The sequence below is a fragment of the Epinephelus moara genome, chromosome 4 (genome assembly GCF_006386435.1).
Source record: "Epinephelus moara isolate mb chromosome 4, YSFRI_EMoa_1.0, whole genome shotgun sequence".
In the NCBI taxonomy this organism is placed as follows: domain Eukaryota; kingdom Metazoa; phylum Chordata; class Actinopteri; order Perciformes; family Serranidae; genus Epinephelus; species Epinephelus moara.
In genome coordinates this window covers 12,463,370-12,478,580 of record NC_065509.1, presented here as the reverse complement: position 1 = coordinate 12,478,580, position 15,211 = coordinate 12,463,370, and the positions used below count along the sequence as shown (strand labels likewise).

Here is a 15,211-nt window from a genome sequence, read left to right as displayed (position 1 = left end):
GTTCTCTACTCACATTGTAGGACATGAGTTTAGTTTTAATATTTTGTAACTCTCACACAAACTGATGACTATCATAGATAATTGGAACAAATGAATGAAGAGTGAGAAACTCCAGCCCTGTATCTTTGTCTCAGTTATTCTCTTTTAATACAGTCCACAATATGTAGAACTTCAAAGATCAAATAGGCCTACTAAACAGGGGTGTAATTTACAAGGGTTGGTGGACACAGGGGACATGAACCCTGCATTTTCTCAGAAGGCATTGATGAGCCCCTCCATTTTTTACTGTCCGAAAACAAAACTGAAACTGAGGGCAGTATGACCATGTGGAAACCACTCAGTGGGGTTTAATCGAGTTAAATTTTAATTTTTCATATATCTCCAAAAGTATAAACTGCACCACCTTTAATGTTTTGGTGCAGTTTCTTAATTAATGTGATGGCCTGATCTGGGTCAACATACCATCATATAATACCTTAAGTAAAAATAACTTTCTTTTCAAAAGGTGTCTGAGTGAAATTGACATATTTTCATATTCATATTACATGCGGCTCTTTTGCCCCACTCAAATAAATAAAAAAATGTAAATAAATAACAGTTACTTTTTAATATTTTAATTTTCATTTATCATCAGTGTAAACCTACATACATCCACTGCCTGGCAACTTTTCCTTTAAATTATGCTGAATCACACATATCAGATCACAATTACAGCAGTTTGCAGCACTAATGACAACTTTATGAAGAGAAAATGTCTAAATTATTGAGCTTTAGAGGTCTTAATAGGAGTATTTTTTAACTTTAGACAGAGCCAGGCCAGCGGTTTCCCTCTGCTTATAGTGTTTATGTTAAAGTCACTGTATGGGACATTCAGAACATTATTAAAGCAGCAAACAGCTATTTGCTATGTAAAGATATAGAGTTATGGTGTCCTGAGCAGAGAATAAATTAACATTCCCTTTGTGTGTTGTGATCGAAGTTTCTCTGTTGTTTGTTGCTGTAGATGGTCTGGCCGCACATGCACGTTAGTACATGTGTCTATCCCACTGTGATACCCACATGCATAAACACTGCTGCTCTGCACTGTGCTCATACAGCAGTAACCACTAATAGTGCTGTATCCATTGTGATGTGTAGTAGTGAGTGTAGCCCCCACCCTCTGGTTCCCCCACGTCAACAGTATTAGCTCTGTTAGCACTGTTGCCGATGTTAGCACTGTTTATGGAGTTAAGCAGGATTTATACTTCTGCATTGAACTGACGCTGTACCTATGCCGTAGCCTGGCGTGCACCTCCCCAGAAATGTAACTACATGTCGGAGCAACACAGACCTCCTGGCTATTTTTGTAAGCTGAAACCAGTTCCCTCAATGAAAACAAAGCTTTTATTTACTTTTACTTCACAGATAAGAAACAATAAATTGTGAAGACAATAAAGCATCCACAAAAATACCATTTTAAGTCTTGTGTGTGATTTATCCTGGCTTCATATGGGTAGAGGAAATCTCCGCTAGACGCTAGGCTAATTTATACAATGTAAAATGCCATAGGCTTGTGCTAATAACGTTAGCATGTTCTAAATGTTTGGAAAACATGTTTATTATAAGACAGTTGTTTAGTCAGTGAACCCTGTGAGATGTAATGGAGCCAAATTTTTTGATGTTAACTTTGTTAAATATTGCTATTGTCCCAGGCTTCATATGAGTAGCTAGAAGAAATGTCCGCTAGCTGCTAAGCTAACTTATACAATGTAAAATGCCATAGGCTCATGCTAAAAACATTAGCATGTTGTATTTGTGGGTAAAATGTGTCCAGCCAAAGACATGTGCTTTGTCTGTGAATCCTGTGAGTTATAATGAAGTCTATTTGTCTGCTTGTAATTGAAATTTTCGCTATTAAGCCATGTTTTATGTGTGTGTTTGGAATTAACTAAACTTTATAGCACTTTACAGAAACCCCACGGCCAACTGCTGTTTTGGAGGTGTAACTGCAGAGTGACACAGACACACCACCGCACAAAAATAAATGCTCACAATGGTGTAGACCTCGTGCATGCTACAGCGTAGACTGAGCATAGAGCTGACGTGTAAGTATAAATCCCCGCTTTAGCACCATTGCTAACTCCCTGCTCAGCTGCCTCCATGTTGAGAGCCATGTAGAGACAATCCAACACCAGACTCCGAATCAAAGATAGCCTCTGAATGTCTCATACTTTTAGCTAAGGTAATCACCTCTTAGTTCCAGCTCCAAACACAATGCACAGACATGAGAGTGGTATTCACCTTCTCATCACACACTACAAGAAAATGAGAAGGCATATTTCCCAAAATGTCAAACGCTTCTTTTAACTGGTAAAGCAAGTATTTGAGCTTCATTATATGACTGTGTGCCCTTGTCATACTGTCAGGTACTTTGGATATAAGTCTCCATATCAAACAGATGTAAATGGCTTCTCCGCTTGACAGGACATCCCAGCCTCACTCGGCTCCAGTCACGTTCCATATATTTCAGTCGCTCTGTGATGTGCCCCCTCTTAACGATATACTGCTCTGTGATTGGTGGGTTGTCCTTAAAGAATGAGACAGAGAAGCTACGCTCGGCCTGGCTCCAAGGCTTACAGTATAAATGGTCAGAGTGTGTGCATCGTTGTTGAAGCGTAGCGCCCTTCAATTACCAAAGTCTGAACTGGCGTTGGTCGTAAGTACATTAAATACAGATCTGCTGTGCGTCATCACTTTTTGCCTGTGAAGTTACTCTATTGTCCTTGTCAGAAATGGAATGAAGTCCTTGTCTAGTGTGTAAAGTCATTGTAATAGATAATGTCAACACAGGCTGCCAAGAGGCCTTTTTTAATACTATCCAGGGTGTTGAATACATTTCATGCTCCATAGGCTCAGAAGAACTACTAAAGTAATGAAGGACCATATAACCTTGAAATTATGTAAACTTGTAAAAATCTGCCAGCAGTAATAATTAAGCTATTGGAGGCTGCTTTGACAAAGAAAATAAGAGGATCCTTTCAGGCAGCATCAGAGTTATACCTCCTGAGACAAGCAAGGAACTTCTTTGACAGTGTCTTAATTCAGCTGCGATTTGAAACATATAGTACCAGTGTACAATTGTGAGGAGGTGTTCTGCAAGCTGCCCATTCAGGAGAATATTCATCTTTATTAAATCATCAGCCAGTTAGCCTGTGAGATAAAATCAAAGGACACTTTCAGAGTCAGTCAAAAGTGATATAGTATTTATTTAAGAACCTTTATCCAACATGGTTAAATGTAAGACGAGAATTAAGGGGCACAGGAGACGGAGAACTATGGGATGGATTAAACAGAAAAGTACAAAAGTCCTGGAAGGAAAAAGAGGAAAACAAAACTTGTGATCCATTTCCTAAATCTGATTTAAATTGTTCATAATCAGGTAAAAAAAAAAAAAAATTGAAAGATGGCAGATTAATTTTTTTTGGGTTACTCTTTTTTGTAATACTCATTTTGGCCACAAGAGGCTGGAGTGCACCACTATCCCATGTTCTAAATAGGACTAAAAGTATACATTATATTGTGTGTTGGCAAGTTATGTTACATTACTGTCATCTTTCATTTCTTTGCTTTTAGGGTGAAACTGAAGTGGATTTTTACTCCTGTCCAACCCAATGTCACTACAAAGTTATCGAATTCAGGCGCCTGGTCAGTGACTTCCGGCGTCAGACACCCACGAAAAAGCCATCCTTCCACATCGGCATGATACAAGGTGACATGGGGAAATGCAGCTAGACAACAATGTAAGTTAAAGGGGCGAAAGTTTGAGTAGGGTGGGTGGGAGGAGTGGCAGATGGAATATTTTCACCACTTTACCTTGCTGTCAGACCGCCCTTTCCAACAGGGAAGTGAAGCTGTTATCCTCTCTTCGGAGCCACCAGACTCCTTTGACAAAAACAGCAATTTTACCTTGCAGGACACTGGAGTTGCTGGTCTACTGCTGCCTCGATCAGATAGTTAGTTTGTGTTATTGTTTGACTTTGGTGAATCTGACCTCACCCTGTCAAACACTAAAGTTACTCAATAACACAAATAAATTAACCAACCAAGGCAGTGGTAGACCAGCAACTCCCGTGTTCTTCGAGGTGTTTTTGTCAAAGGAGTCTGGTTGCTTTGTAGAGAGCATGGATGGAGATAACAGCTTCAGTACCCCATCAGAAAGGGCTGTCTGAAAAAAACTGGAACTATCCCTTTGAAGTCCTCAGATACACTAAGGTTCTGCTAGTGGGATGAAACAATGGTGTTTCCAAGGGAACTCAACTTGCATACATCATGAAAAATTAGCTATGATTTTGCCTTTGCAAAACATTTTTATAAAAAATTATTTTGGGATTGTTTGCCATTATTTAGAACAGCTGAAGATAGACAGAAACTGGGGGAGATAGAGAGAAGGGACTGCATGCAGCAAAGGACCACGGGTCAGAATCGAACCCTGGCCCCTGATAAGAACTCAGCTTTAACCTCTGCAACAGGACATTTTGATTGTTCTTTTAGATATTGATGAGCAACTATCTCTCTTATGTCATTTTACAAAACAGCCTGGAGAGCCTCTGTTTATGGTTAACTTCCAAATAAGTTAAAACTTTATTCTTGCTGAAAGTACAGTAAGAGCCCACCTCTACGGTAAGAGCAGAAAATGTATGAGCAGGAAATGGCTCTTACCTTGATGAGTTGGGGTGAAAAGAGGACAGCCGGTGGGTGCTGTTACTATAACGGAGGCACTGTATTCCTGCTCCAGCCTCTGATTGAACACCTCCATATGGAGAAGATTCAGGAAGCCAAGTCTGCAGGGGCACAGGGAGGTGCACAGGTTCACTTAAGTTTTATAATTGATACTGATGCTTTTAATTACAAAGAGCCTGTTTGGAATGAATTCAACAGCAAGTAAGACTCATTGCTATTCCAGTGCAGCTTCATACTTCCCAATGGTCTAAATCACTGCCACTAATGGAATCAAATTCATTTTTATCATCTGGACTAACATGACCTGTGATGATACATAAACTCTTACTTGGCTGTCTGTTTTGGCGACATACAGTATGTATTAAGTTGTTTATTCCCTTATTAATCATATCATATGATGTCAAGTTTGTGTAGAAACTGAGGAAAGAAGCCTTTAAGAACTTTTCTGCAACAGTAAATTACTTGAAACTTTGGTGGTTGCGCCGCTCCATGTCCACACTTTTGTTTGATTCGCTGTAACATTAGTGACCCGCTCCCCTGTTGTTGTCTTAAGAGCCATTTTTCATTCTAATTCATCTTCACCTCCAGCCTGCTCCCAGGGCCAGACTGCTGTCTCTCTGCACTGTGACACTTGAGTCATTCAGGGTCAGCCTCTCAATGGCGCTGCGAAGGCCCACATATTCTGACTGGTCCATGGGATACATGCCTGAGGGACAGAGAGCGCACATCTTCAGCAAAAAGGACTTTTTCATGTACTGTGGAGAGCAGGTACTGTACTAACTAGTGGAACACAACATCCTCTGAAGGGGTTTTACATTTGAAATGTCCAGTGAAAGTGGACTATTTACAGACATCATTGTACTGAATAATTATGGTGATGCATGTGGTATTTAAAAGAATGGTGTCCTCCATTCCAGTTCTTATTCCAAATTTTCAGAGACTTTTATGTGACAGCAGGAGGCAGCTGCAGATGGTAAAAACTTGAAGAGCTTCCACAGTAGGGTGACCATATTTTGATTTCCAAAGAGAGGACACTCGGCCCGGCCACGGGATGATACTCGCAGTTTACTCAACGATGCCTTATAATTTTAATATATTTAAAGTTTATATGTATGGATAGAAAATTCAGTTATATTACAAAATAATATCTCTCAAAGACAGAAATTCAGATAGGCCCCTATAGATAGGGGACACATACACACACTAGAGTGTTGCTACCCGATCCGAGCCCGACGGGTCCCGACGGTAGGCCTACCCGACGGATCGGGCCGGGTTCGGTCAAAAATGTATAAATTGTATTCGGGCTCGGGTCGGATTCGGTCAGCTTTCAGTGAAAATGTTATTTACGTGACAACACCTGAACATAACACACACACACACATTGGCTGTTTGTTTCTACCTCTCTGCCGCCCGCCTCCGCCTTGATTAAACGCTGAAAATAAAATAAAAGAGGGAAACAGGTTTTTCCTATTTTATCTTATTTTGTTAGGCCATATTTCTTCCTCTCCCCTCGCTGGAAGCCTCGGACCTCCCGCCGCCCGCTCCCGTCTCAAACACGGAGGTCTCCTTCTCCGCGGAGCACCCACGGCGCATGGCTGGCCTGTTAAATAGCCTGTAACCATAACAACTGTGTGACACAAATTCAGTGCTTTAGTAATTAAATAATGTCGGGCTAGGTTCGGTTTTGGACATAACAACAGAATGACTGTTGGGTTCGGAAAGAAAAAAACGGACATTATCATCAATTTATAAACACCCCCCGGACACCCCGGACAGGACGTGAAAAGTGGACATGTCTGGGCAAAAGAGGACGTTTGGTCAGCCTATTCCACAGGCTGCTCCTGAGGGTGGAGTATGTCACCAATATGAAACTCCTTCACATCCTTCATCTCTGCTATTATTGACATAGGTGCAGATCCTTCCAGTCACCTATCTGTCAGGTCTGCTAAATTGTACTAAATTTAGGCTCCACTGCCTATTTTGCAAGTCTTTTGGCTTTGGAGAATGGTGGCGTGTGGCTGAGAGTCACTCACTGGGATGAAGACATCAACTCCCCAGGCAACGTTGAGTTAAGCCTAGTTCACATTACACGATTTTCACCGCGATTTTGACATCGCAGAGGATCTTGAGAGCCACCTTGGGTCAGAGGTGAGTCGGCAGATAGTCTGACACGACGAGTCCTCATGTGTGAACAAGCCTACGAGCAAGTCGCCCCCTCGTCTGTGACTGGGACTGGACATCTGGCATGCCAGAAAACTGGAGAAGTGTGACTGAACTGACAAAGGGCACGTCAGTCCCACGTCAGCACGCAGGAAGATGGAAGAAATGTGAGGAGGACAAGCCGCAGGGTTGCCACTTGCCAGGTCCCCTTATTAGCCACGACTTTGGGCTTGTTTCTGAAGTGGAGTTGCTTATTTGGGCTTGCTCTCCAAACATCACCTTCCTCTATATATCCATCTAATAAGTTATTTATACGCATGATAGTCGCTTCTTTTGGGCTTGTCTCCATAGCCCTGGTTGCTTGTTTCTCTCCCAAGATCTGGCAACACTGACAAGCCGGCAAGCAACAACAACTATGGCCACGTCATGGGGAGTGCGTAGCGTTTTGACCCAGGCCCTGGAGGCAGATCTGATTCAACACTGGGAAGAATATCCATGCCTTTACGATGTGTCGTCTCCAAGTTTGGTGACGTCGCTGTGTTATCTGGGGCTCTGTCAGCGAGGGCTCAGTGTAGAAACCTTGTGGTGTGCACACACAGGTCGTAACGCCGTTGGCGAGACTCCCGCTGACAGAAACACACGTCGCCAGGTATGAACACTCAAAAGATGACGATAGTCTCCGTGATGCAAAATCAGGGAGAAAATCGTGTAATGTGAACTAGGCTTTAGTTTGTCATGTCAGTCATTAGTTGCTAGGCATGTTTGTCACTTGTTGGTTGTGCAGTTAAAACTACCAAACCCGTCTGTGTCAAGGTACAACAAAAAAGACTGTCCCCAGTGTGCCCAAGTGTCAAAATATGGATATAATTGATTGTTTGATCTCCTTTTAATGGCTGGTTTGGCTAAGATTACTGACTTGTTTTTGTAATGTTGCCATTGTTATCAGTTTTTTTTCCACATGCCTCTCTTGTTTTCTCAGTAATTTCCTATGTACTTAAATCTTATTTTTCATTCCCTTCCCTTCATGTCTGTTCTGCGTCTTTAAGCCACATCATCCATATATTTAAAGCTCTAAGGTTGTAAGGCTCATTTTTTTTATTACCTTACATTACCTAATTCATTTCACATCCACTAATGGGTTTCTTATAGTCATACAATAAATCACATTGCATGTCATTTGCTATATTCTCTGAGCAGCTCAAATGCATATTTTAGTCTTCCCAGCTTAACTTGAAAACTTTTTTTCTTCACATGATTGTCTCCTCCTCACTATTAATCAGCAACTATTTTTCACTAAAACTATCTGGATTTTCTGTACATGGCAGCTCCTCTGGACACTGGGTGAATTCCTGCATTCAATATAACATGTTTTTTTTAATTTAAATTACTTTAAATGCCAAATATCTTTTTTCCTGTCTACAGAAATGACTAGGTTTTTCTCCTCGACATCCTTAAATGTTTAACCAATTCTCTTTGTTAAATTGTTTTTCTGTGTTTGCATTTTTGTGTTTTCCCCCTGTCTGTGCCTTTATTATTTTATCTTATTTTTTACTGTTGTGTGTTTTATTTTGTTATTCACGCATAAAGGTTTTACTGCAGCAATTCTGGCTTACTGCTGTTTTCTGCTGCAGGCTACACTCTAAAAAGTAAGATGACTAATTCATTTTACATAATATGTTGCAAAAAATGCACACATTCAACACTCAACCACAATATACTGAGTGGTTTATGGTAAAATGACTCTAAATTATAAAAAACCCCATTGGATTTCCTATTGTTTATTGTATGCAGGTAGTTTTGCAGGTAGTATTTTGATAGAGTTCATGTACATAGAGAAAGGTTTTTTGTAATTTGAAATGTAGAGTTGGTATTTAATGAACAAATTGTGGTTTTAAGCAGAAAATTGACGGATTGGCTAGTTGTAAGAGGCAGGTAGAAAGGTAAAAAGTATCTTACGTCCTTAGACCCTATGTATGGATGAGGAGAATCTCCACAGAGGTGGGATCCCTTCCCAGGACGGACAGACAGGCAATAAATGTCAATGTGAACAGAACAGACCAACAAGTAAAGTCACAGTATGGACATTAAGAATGACAAAGTAATGGACATGTTGTAAATGATTATGAATGTGTATTTTGGACAGTGATTACAACAATATAAAAATATATAACTATACATATTTACATTTATATATACCTATATATGAACAGTATAATAAATAAATAAATAAATAAATAAATGAATAAATAGATAGATAAATAAATAAATAAATAAATAGATAAATAAATAAATAAACAAATAGATAGCTGAATAATAAATAAATAAATAAATAATATTTCAGATGTCCTCTATTTCTTGGCCTTCTTTAAGATCTTGTCCAGTGATGATCTTTCGTTTACTGGAACGATCTTTGTCCACAGTTTGATGAAGTCCTTGTGGTCGGCCAATTTTAAGAGTACTATCTGTCCATGGTGCCTGTGGAGGAAGACATTTCTCATTTAGCTCAGTATTCAGAAAAATTAAATTATGAGATTGTGTTACACTAAATCTAAAGAACTTGATAACTCACCTCACTTCTGGTGCACCATCGATACACATCTTGGAGACAGCAAGAAGGAAGCGCTCTGTGAGTGTCCTTCCTGCTGTCAAGATGCGAGCTGCTCCCATGCTGTCAGCCAGCTGGTGCAGATGTTGAGCCATGCTGCCTCTGACTGCAGCACATCGGTGGCTGAGGAGGGACAAAGACAGGGGAATATGAGACCCTATATTTCATTATCATATTTAACTTTGTTTTAAGGTTTTTGCTGATAAAATAAACCTCTTCTCTCCTCTTACCTCAGGCCTGCGTTCAAAAGAGCGCTCACAATGCGACCATGGCTGCAGTTGTCTACCAGGGCGCCGAGAGCAAGATTAGCCTGCTGGTGAATGAAGGCACTCGTTGTCTGTGCCAGTTTCAGCAGCAAGGCTCGGCCTGTCCCCTCTGCCTCTGGGTCCATGGCCTTTCGGAGGTGAACGTACAGCTCTGCCAAGGTGTCCATTGCTTCACAGGCAACGGCTGAGCGTAAGTTGTTCACCTGTATAGTGAGAATAAACATCATCAAACATCAAAGCTGTAGTGTGCACACTCATAGACATGTTGGCAAATGAAAATGCATGAATATAGATAGAAAGAGGAAAGTGTGTACAATACCTCCTCGATGAGAACCAGACACACTTCATGCACTTTTGTCCTCAGTGTGTCTGGGTGGTGCTGTGCAAGAGCCTGAATGATTTTCAAGCCGTCGATTTTCTTCTCCCTGTATGTTAAAATGTAAAGTATAATTAACCTCATAAAAGTTACTGTTACCAACATGTACTGGCTCCATACTGATGTGACACTGACAGGCTTCATGTCAAACTAGTTGCAACATGACTGACTTAAGATTAAACATTTGTTGAGCTGGTACAACAGACTGCTCTGTGTTGTCGGTGTCTTACCAGTCATAACAGACTGCTCTGTGTTGTCGGTGTCTTACCAGTCATCTAGGGAGAGCAGCTTGAAACAGGCAGACAGGCTCTGCACAGGGTCGGTCAACGGCTGTAGCTCCGCCTTCTTGACCTTTTTATCCTTTGCAGCATTAGGGCTGCAGTCGGTGGTTGTGTCCTTGCCTGGTAAAAAGCAAAACAGTCTTTACTCACATGTCCTGTCATTCATAGCACTGTACTCACAGTAGCTATTAAAATTCTTTACAGAAAACTATAAGAAACCCATGACTGCAGTTCACAGCTTCGACTACAATTATTCAGCCATTTATTACCTGCCACGCTGACGGCTTTTGCGGGACGCAGGGCCACCCCGGGTCGAGTCCCTCGTTTCTGGGCCTGGGGAACTCTTGGAGGGGTGGGAGCCAAAGGCGTCTCCACAGGGGTTGCTGTCGGAGCAGGTGCAGGGCGTGTCATGGTAGGTGGTGCAGGGACCCTTTTGGGTGCCACTGCAGGGGTCGTCTTTGGAGCTGCTGGAGGTCGAGGTGAAGGGATGGAGGCGAGCTGGAGGCATTTCAATCTCTCCACAAAAGCCTCGACTTTCCCTTTAGCCGATTGTAGCCTACATCCATCGGCTACCTCTTTCTCTGTTAGGGCAAAAAAAGGATCACATACATTTCGACTGTTCTCATACCCAATGAGTAACTTAGATGTAAGTGTTGTACTTGTAATAAAGTGTTTCAATATTTGAGATGATGTCCAATGATTTAGCATAAAATCCCCATGCTGTTTGAGTCTAACAGGAACATAAACAACCAGAAGAAACAGCAGGTGTTCCCACAAAAGCTAACCTGTCCCTAAAAGAGTTTGTCTTGAGGAACTGACCTGCTCCACTGTGTTTGGCTGAAAGTACAGGCAGACGAGACATTCTTCTCCTGAACAGTGGGACTGCTCGACGAGGAGGAGGAGTTGTTGGTTCCTCAATCAGAGCGATGGCCCTCAGCTCACTGGGTGTTTGGCAATCAACGGAGCTGAGGGAGGAGGTTGAGCTCTGGTCTCGGTCTGCCATTTGAGCCTCCTTGCATGTGAGGGCAGCCATCTGGCTGCCAAGAAGCACCTTCTCCCAGAAGGAGTCGTCCTCCTCATCAAGACTTCCAGGGCTCTGGTGTCTGCTGATGACCTCAGTGTTGAAACGAGGAACATCTGAAAGAGGGGCGATCCTCCTTCTTCGTTGGGGGGATCTGATACTTCTTTTTGGGAAAGGTGGTGGTCGAGGTGAAGGCAGGGTGACGTCTTGAACGGGGAGTCCCAGTCTCCCCAGAACAGCGTCATTTCGGGCTTTCGTCGCAGTGCACAGGTTTTCTGCCTGGCGCACTAACGTAGCCCTCCCTGCCCTCTGGGAGTCCAGGATGCTGGACTCACTGGTCGAGCCATCAGGATTTTGATGTCCACTGTGGCTCCCAGTTTGCTGTGGAAATAAAGCACAACACTGTTGAGTAACTTGGTAATCATTACAGTTGAAATTATCCACTTTGACTCAGTTATGAACAGAAGGAAGATCAGAGATGACAGTTTTTCCTCAATTGTTTCAGCACATTTCCTGAAACTGTAGCTCAACTTCTCAAAACTCTAAACACAAAACTATTCTTTTGAAAACTCAATAAATGTCTCGCAAAATGAAACACTGCACTTAAAACCACATTCCCGCTTCTCAAAACCAATTCTTTCCACCAAAACAAAGCAAAACTTGCAGAATAGTTGACACTGTCAGAGCTCTGAGAATACACAGATGTTACCTATTTTTACAAAACTCACAATAACTGAACTGATACTATAGGTAACATGAGAAACAGCACAATAACTGAACTGATACTATAGGTAACATGAGAAACAGCACGGTAAAAATATGATTTAGAATTTCAATTGTAGTGAAAACAATTAGAGTTTAGCAGTCTGGAGTCTTTTTGATGAAACATTAGCATCAAGTTTTCAGAGCTGGGAGAATATTTGTGTTTTTGTGTGCAAAAGAGTTGATTACTTACACCACCATCCTCGTTGTTCTTGTGGATCCACTTCAGAAATGGGAGGCAGATCTTTGACAAGTTGCAATTCTCCATTAGTTTTTCAAAAACCAACTCAATTGTTCGAAAGACGAAACAACTGTGTGTGTACTCTTCTCTCAGTGAGATCAGTGTGAGACTGACAAGTGCAGGGGGTATTTGTAGAGATCCAGGCAGTCAAAGAGATTCCGTGTTCCATTCTAAACTCTCCTGTTCCATTCTGTTCTCTGTGTGTGTGTGTGTGTGTGTGTGTGTGATTTACACATAATGCAACATAGATATGAGTTTTGCATTGTACATACTATATTTAATCTCAAAACATGGTTCAAGTTGAAGGACAGGAACAAACCCTGATCCAGCTCACCTGCACACCTCACCCTCACTTCTGCATATTTTCAGCTCTTTTACATTAATTTCCACTTTCTCTTCAACTGATCCATCAGTATATCCCTCAGTATGTCATCTCCAATCATATTTTGACGACTCTTTAGTATAACCAGATCTAAATAGCTTGAAGGGTAACTTTCTATTATTTTCCCATGTTTTTGTGTCTAAGTAACTAATGGAGACAAAACTAAGCACTCGAGGCATTTGTGCACAGTCAATGTACATCCAAGTAAAGCTTGTTTTGGTCACTGACAGGCTCAGATTGTTACTATAGGTGTCTGACAACATGATAGAAAGGATCCCTACAGAGATAGAGCTTTGCATTAATGAGTAACATCCTTTTTGTTTAATCAGAAACAGCCCCGAACTCACCAAACACACCACAGGTAGTCCATTACTATGCAATGACACATCACTTATTGTACAACAGCAGCTCCAAAAAAAGTTGGGATGCTGTGTAAAACATAAATAAAAACAGAATTCAAGGATTTTCAAAAACTGATGTTCAATGCTCAAAAAACACCTTTAAACATTTCACAGGTTAACTGGTTAACTGGTGGTGCAAGGTTCACTACTTTGTGAAAAACTGTGTGGGCAAATAGTCCAACAAAATGTTTCTCAATGCACAATTACAGAATGCCCCTGTCCCAACTTTTATGGAACGTGTCCCAGGGATCAAATTCAGTGTGTTTATTTACAATGAACAATAAAGTTTAACAGTTTGATCATTAAATATCTCCTTTTTGGACTGTATTCAATTGAACATGGGTCAAAAATGATTTGCAAATCATTGCATTCTGTTTTTATTTACATTTTACACAGCCTCCCCACTTTTCTGGAATCAAGGTTGCCGCTGCAAGTTTAACTTTGAGGCAGCCATTGGGCCTTGTACTATTTCCCAATTCTATCTCATGACAAATTTTCCTCGTTGCACTTTTAAAAACGTCACTATCTACACAGTGAAATGGAAACTTTATAAAACTAACAAACAAAAAAAACGATTATTTTGTTCAGATCCAGATCAGATTTGTCCTATCATGCTGCTGTATAAACAATAAGTAAACATTTTTATTATCATTTCGTCAGGATAACATTAAGACACGGGGGACCTTTGTGTAAGAATGACCTACCAACACAATGTGTGCATTTGCAATGTGTGTTAAGTGGCAATAAAATATATTTCAGACGACATGTCTGTACTATTAACCACATTTATGAGATGGTCGCACATTCCGTTGTAAATTTCATACCTGACAGAATGAGCTATACTGTACCTTTTTACTACAGTAACAGAGGTAGCAATAGTACTCTGTGGTGTTAACAAACACATAAGGGAATTCATTTTGTGGCTTTTCAACATACCTCTACTGGCATGGTCATAAAAGGTATTAAGATGAAAGCCATGCCCTATTGCCTTTCTAAACTAATTATTATTTTGCTGAAAAAGTAACATGACCATTGTTCACTGAAGGTCAAAGTTTGGGACAATTTTCCCAACATACATATGGATAAAGAGAATTACACGCATACAGTATTTTACAGTCTTTTTATTACAGTGGCGCACACATAAAACCAATGTTTCCATGGAGCGTTTCCCTGCGTCATCTGCGACCCTCAGTGTAACAGTTTCCTACAACAAATACTCACAATGCAGGTATTTTCAGTTGTGTTAAGACAGGAACTGACATTTTAAAGTTTAGTCTGTCTTGTTATTTGATTAAATACTTTTCACATCAAGAGACCCTTCCCTTCTGACACCCTTTAAAGGGTTACAGCCATTGTTACACTGTTTAACTAAAACATGTCAGTGCAGACATTTTTTCACAACAGTACTTGAGAAGGAAGAAAACAGACTGAAATTCAAAATGTCCGTGTATCCCTGTCTTTGAGCCAATGATGTACCAAATATCAGAGGCATATGCAAGTACACAAGTAGCACACAAAGCTACTAAACCAGCCATCTCGCTTTGATTTGGAAACTTCAGGTGTATAGTGAAGCCTAGCTGCTGAGTGCACCCTGACTAAAATCATCATGTTTCCATTCATCATTGTTGCAGGCAGTAGATGTTTCAGCTTGATTTGACAGGGGACATGTCCCCCGCACTTCCCGTATCTGTGCCCTCCGTCCCCCGCACTTTTTACAGCCGTTACAACCATAGATATCTATAAAAACACTAGATGAATTGTCCAACGTACCTGCCCATTGAAGTGACATGCCTACACGGCCGCCATCTTGTGTCTGGGATTCCGGTCCATCAGTGTATTATGCCCATGGTGATTTTATGGGCATATCTCATGCCCTGTGTGTCATAGACATATGGAATTTGGCACAGTGGCAGAGGGTAATGGCAGCATAACCTTAATATACATATATGCATATATATATATATATATATATATATATAAATATATATATATATATA

General features: G+C 40.9%; 2 protein-coding genes across 2 annotated transcripts in view; both read right to left on the bottom strand.

Annotated features, from left to right (window-relative positions):
• Positions 1-3,184: 3,184 nt before the first annotated feature.
• On the bottom strand, positions 3,185-5,481 carry LOC126389001 (translation factor GUF1, mitochondrial-like). Its single transcript, XM_050042418.1, has 3 exons — positions 5,302-5,481; positions 4,699-4,820; positions 3,185-3,189 (listed from the first exon to the last, which is right to left on the bottom strand). The coding sequence occupies exons 1-3, from the start codon at positions 5,469-5,471 to the stop codon at positions 3,185-3,187; spliced, it is 297 nt and encodes a 98-aa protein (XP_049898375.1). The 5' UTR covers positions 5,472-5,481.
• A 3,746-nt stretch (positions 5,482-9,227) lies between these two features.
• LOC126389000 (uncharacterized) overlaps positions 9,228-15,211 on the bottom strand; it is an 8,943-nt gene continuing 2,959 nt past the window's right edge. Inside the window, exons 2-9 of the mRNA XM_050042417.1 lie at positions 11,227-11,809; positions 10,849-10,988; positions 10,677-10,776; positions 10,395-10,527; positions 10,070-10,175; positions 9,715-9,953; positions 9,449-9,607; positions 9,228-9,354 (exon numbers count right to left, since the gene is read on the bottom strand). Coding sequence (XP_049898374.1) covers positions 9,228-9,354; positions 9,449-9,607; positions 9,715-9,953; positions 10,070-10,175; positions 10,395-10,527; positions 10,677-10,776; positions 10,849-10,988; positions 11,227-11,809 — 1,587 coding nt within the window. The remainder of the gene's footprint in view (positions 9,355-9,448; positions 9,608-9,714; positions 9,954-10,069; positions 10,176-10,394; positions 10,528-10,676; positions 10,777-10,848; positions 10,989-11,226; positions 11,810-15,211) is intronic.

What these genes read in the sequence shown, in the direction of transcription:
- LOC126389001 (XM_050042418.1), bottom strand. Translation starts at nt 5,471, where the DNA reads ATGAAAAAGTCCTTTTTGCTGAAGATGTGCGCTCTCTGTCCCTCAGGC. An exon ending in GCCCTGGGAGCAGGCTGGAG is followed by an intron (nt 4,821 to 5,301) that starts GTGAAGATGAAT and finishes GTGCCCCTGCAG; the next exon opens with ACTTGGCTTCCTGAATCTTC.